The 4,595-nt window shown below is 38.3% G+C and overlaps 1 protein-coding gene across 1 annotated transcript; it reads right to left on the bottom strand.

The window, feature by feature from the left end:
- Positions 1-148: 148 nt before the first annotated feature.
- On the bottom strand, positions 149-3,944 carry LOC104962840 (probable serine/threonine-protein kinase ifkC; the record flags this gene model as incomplete). The annotated part of the gene is made up of 4 exons (XM_010791341.1): positions 149-163; positions 551-652; positions 1,170-1,322; positions 3,611-3,944. Coding segments are annotated over 4 exons (604 nt in total), but the record flags the coding sequence as incomplete, so codon positions are not given.
- Positions 3,945-4,595: the final 651 nt, after the last annotated feature.

Genomic DNA, 4,595 nt, shown 5'->3' with positions numbered 1-4,595 from the left:
ATGTAAAAGTTGAATTTTATGGAACGGTTTTGTTAAAAGTGGTATGAACACACTCGTTACGAACATAGTACAATGTTTATTTTATTATACTTCATCGTATGAATAGCATAACTCACAGCGTGTCGTCACCAGATGTACTACGTCTATCCTACCTTGAATAGGCCTAGAAGATTCATATAGCACAAACTAAAAGAAGATAACTAACACAAAGAAGACTAATGAAAAAGGAAATGATGAAAACCTTCATGGTCCAAACCTTACACGGTCGTCAGTCTTCGAGGTCGCTTTTCAAAAGTCCACTGAAAACGGTTTCTCCATAATTGTACAACAATATAAGTCAAGCGACCTGTAATGACAATCGACTGCACAATAGTTTCGCTGAAGTTACTTTTCAACTGGGCGTCTTCTCACGTTGGAAATTTTGTCTAGATATCATGTAGTCAAGTATCTCGGTGTAAAGTCACGATGAGTTGACCGTAAATTTTTCGGTCGGAAATAATCAAGATGTTCCCGAAACAAGTCGATTAAAACACATTTCGGAAAGACTCACCACTCCTCTTTCGTGGCCAGTAGAGAGTTTCCAAAGGAGTTCAAAGTATATCAACCCCAGAGCAAATATGTCCACCTTTCGGTCATAGGTCTTTCCCGTTATCTGTGATAAAAATTGCAAATAGTTAAGACAGGTGAAGATGAGAAATTTGGGAGCAGCATCGTTAACGGTGGTAGGCATAAAAGGTAGCCTGCCTTAACCAATAGAGTGGTGCAGTGACACGTCCTAAAACCCGGACGTAAGCTCCTTCCGGTTCCCTCGACAAAAAAACAATGAGATTTCTCCATAGGATTTAGCAAAATAGCTCGAAATAAGGTCTGTGGTTGACTTTTATAATTTTCAAATCATAATTCGAAAATGATAAAAGTAGGGTAGACATGTGGAGATTATCCGACTGAACAAAACGTGACCCGTCTCTTAAATGTATTTCAACCACAGACCTTATTTCCAGCTATTTTGCAAAATCCTATGGAGAAATCTCATTGTTTTTTGTCGAGGGAACCGGAAGGAGCTTACTTCCGGGTTTTAGGACGCGTCACTGCACCACTCTGAGAAGAACACATTTGTTAAGACAACAATAAAGAAGAGTTAACATTTATTATGGTAAAGACCATCTCACTTGCTCAGGAGCCATGTAAGTCGATGTTCCTCTGTGTCGTGTTCTCTCAATTAAAGCAAAGTCATCATCATCATCATCATCATCATCTCTGGTGACCAGACCAAAGTCCCCGATCTTCACTTCTCCATCCACTCCAAAGAGGATGTTGTCAGGCTTACCATTATTGAGAAAAACAGAAATAAGTCATTAAAACAGGGGTCTCCAACTTTTTTTAGGATGAGAGCTACTTTCAAAAAGTAAAACGAGTCGTGAGCTTCTTTTACTCCTGTTTTGTTTGTTTTTTGCAGTGATTTCATTTCATTTCTAACCTTTATTTAAGCAGGTGAATCCCATTGAGATCATCGATCTGTGGGACCCATTTTCAGTGTTTACTAAAAGAAAATGTATGCAATTTAATTATTTCAACCTGTTTTATTTGGGGGTTGTCCTCACCTCCTCTAGGGGGGGCATGCACCCCCGGGAAGATGTTTTTTTAAATGTTGAAGTTAAATGCATCAATCTGGTGCACTTTGAGCACAGAATGAATTTATGGATACAGCTCTCAACACTCATGAAAGGGAGCTGTATACTTTTCAATAATCCAAACATCTTTAGAATATGATCACAACCAATAACAAATCATTTAAGCTAGTTTATTCTTATCTTACCATTCTTTCTTTTTATTTATTCATATTTTACAAATCACTCCCCCTTTTAAACTGTTTTTTTTCCGGTCCTATAGTACACACTGGAATGATTTCTTACTTTATTTTTTTACAATTATACTAAATAGATAAAGTCTCTCTCATCTTTTTTTTATTTTGAATTATTATTTTCTTATTAATGTATTATATGAATTGATTTAATTTTCCTTTTTTGTGTTCCTTTTTAAACATTGTTCCTGCTTATTGTGGGGGAAACTTCTGTAGCAATGGAGGAGTCAGGACTCAAAGGACACACGAGGAGAGCTGGAGCTTTGATGGCAAACACTGACGGTTTATTTTGAGTTTCGGCCGGAGAATTCACAAGACAAGTCAAGGGCCACGATCTGACCACACGCCACGGTAGAGATGAAGAGCTCTACCCCAGACCCATGTATTTAGTTCTGAGAGAATAATCAACATGCTGCATAACAAGATAGAATCATCACACCTCTATCAGCTCACGCCAACAGGCAGGAACAGGGAGAAAGAACACTGAGAGCACAGCAGGCAAGGCTTCAGGTGCCTGTGCTCAGTGAGGACCGTTTGAACTGATAAACTGGGTCAAAGTTATGGGCCTTGGAATTATTTCCCCAACACTTGTGTTCAGAATTTAGCAGTTTCTTTCAAATATGTATTTGTGTATGGATGTTGAAACTATACAGAGCTTTAGCAATACTGTATGTAATTATGGAAATGCTAATAAAGTTATTGAATTGAATTGAGTCCTCTCCTGTTGAGCCGGACTGAGAGGCTCAGATAACTACAGCTCAGTGAGGTAAAGGACTCTCTGAATGTTTAGATAATTCACTTTAGTCTGAGTTATCTCAGTGGTTCCCAAACGTTTTGGTCACCATTGAAGTAAACAAGTATTTCCAAAGTACACCTTTATCTATTTAATATAGTTATACAAAAATAACAGAATAGATAATAACCGGTATGAAATCATTCCAATGTATACTATAGGACAGTAAATAAAATACAGTTTAAAAGGGGAGTGATTAGCAAAATATGCATGAATATAATAATAAAGATGTTAACTAGGTAACATAAGATAAGATAGACTTTAAAATTGTTGTGTACTGCTTCACAGGAAGGGGAGAGAGGGGAAAGAGAGGAGAGGCTCTGAGACAGGAAGTAGAGGTCCTGTATTCTCACCACTATTAATGAACAACAGAAATAAAATAAACAAGTTACATTTTTATTGGCTGTGGTCATATTTCAAGGATTCTTTGATTATTTAATTGTATAAAGATATTTTTCATATTGGCGCCAGCTAAAATCTTGCCTAGGGCAGCAATAGGTAAGGGTCTATTGATCAATTAACAGCCTAATGTTTGTGTCATTGATTTCAAAGCACAAAGAGAAAATCCTACGTACCATTATTCTTCAATGTTTTCATTTTATTATTATTATCACTCACGTTTCATAATATGATAATCTAATACAAATAATTGAAGCGTACTCAATCCTATTCAATAATTGTATGATCTGAGGCTTTCATGAAGCATATAAAATGCCCAAACACCTAAAGTGAGTGCGCTGATCTTCGGATCGGGGGGGGGACTCGTTCAAATCCCGCAGCAGTCAGCATTCCGCTATGTCGTTGGGCAAGACAACCCAAATTGCTCCTGTGTGGGGATTGCCCACAGTATTGAAAGTATGTAAGTCGCTTTGCGTTAAAGCGTCTAACAAGTGACATGTAATGTAATATACTGTAGGTATATCAACATTTCCCTCAGATACGCACGGCAGACTTACCTTAAGGTCTCTGTGGAAGTGTCCCTTGCAGTGAATATATTCGACTCCACTGACTATTTGCTGAGCAATGGTTACACTTTCTTGTCTTCTCTTGGAGTCTTGCAGAGACTGAGTGTTCTTCTCTTTGATCCACTTTGTGAGTGTTTTTGTTTGGCATAACTCCATCTGAATATAGAGGTACTTTGCTGATGGATCTTCTATAGACCTAAGAAAAGAGAGAGACGAGAAACATGATAATATTACTATTCTTTTAATGAAGTCACTTCTTCTCGGTATGTTTGAATCAAAGCTTGATAGTCCCTGTGAATGGCTAGAAAGTCTTTGCAGCTCTGACCTGTGGACATACAGCGGTTAAGGCTCACCCATCTCCAAGTTACATTACATTACATTACATGTTAGACGCTTTTATCCAAAGCAACTTACATACTCAATACTGTGGACAATCCCCAGAGGAGCAATTTGGGGTGAAGTGTCTCAGGGACACAACGACATGCTGACTGCAGTGGGGTTTGAACCTGTGCTCCCCTGATCCCAACACCAACGCACTAGTCCACTGCGCCACAGCCTCCCTTAGAAGTTGAGAGCCATGTGCAGCTAATAGTGGGGCCTTGAATCAAAGATATGCTCTGCATGCTGTCTATTAGACCCTCCAGAAAAACGCGGGCTAAAATCCTTGATTATGCAATTAAACATGCGGGGTTTTTATGTGATTTTATGCGGTGAAATTGCGGGAAGTTGCGAAATATGCGGAAAGTTGCGAAATATGCTAAATATGCGGGAAAAAATAATAACTTTTTTTTTTAATAGTGGGCTGTCTTATTTATTCTCTCTCACACACAACCTGCCACTAACGTTAAACCCTTTTACTATTCAATTAAACAAATTCAATGTTTATTTATTGTAAAAGCAATTGGGCTACTTCACACACACACACACACACACACACACACACACACACACACACACACACACACACACACACACA

Source organism: Notothenia coriiceps, unplaced genomic scaffold (genome assembly GCF_000735185.1).
Source record: "Notothenia coriiceps isolate Sejong01 unplaced genomic scaffold, NC01 NC01_scaffold00035437, whole genome shotgun sequence".
Lineage (NCBI taxonomy): Eukaryota > Metazoa > Chordata > Actinopteri > Perciformes > Nototheniidae > Notothenia > Notothenia coriiceps.
This window is presented reverse-complemented; position numbering and strand designations above follow the sequence as displayed.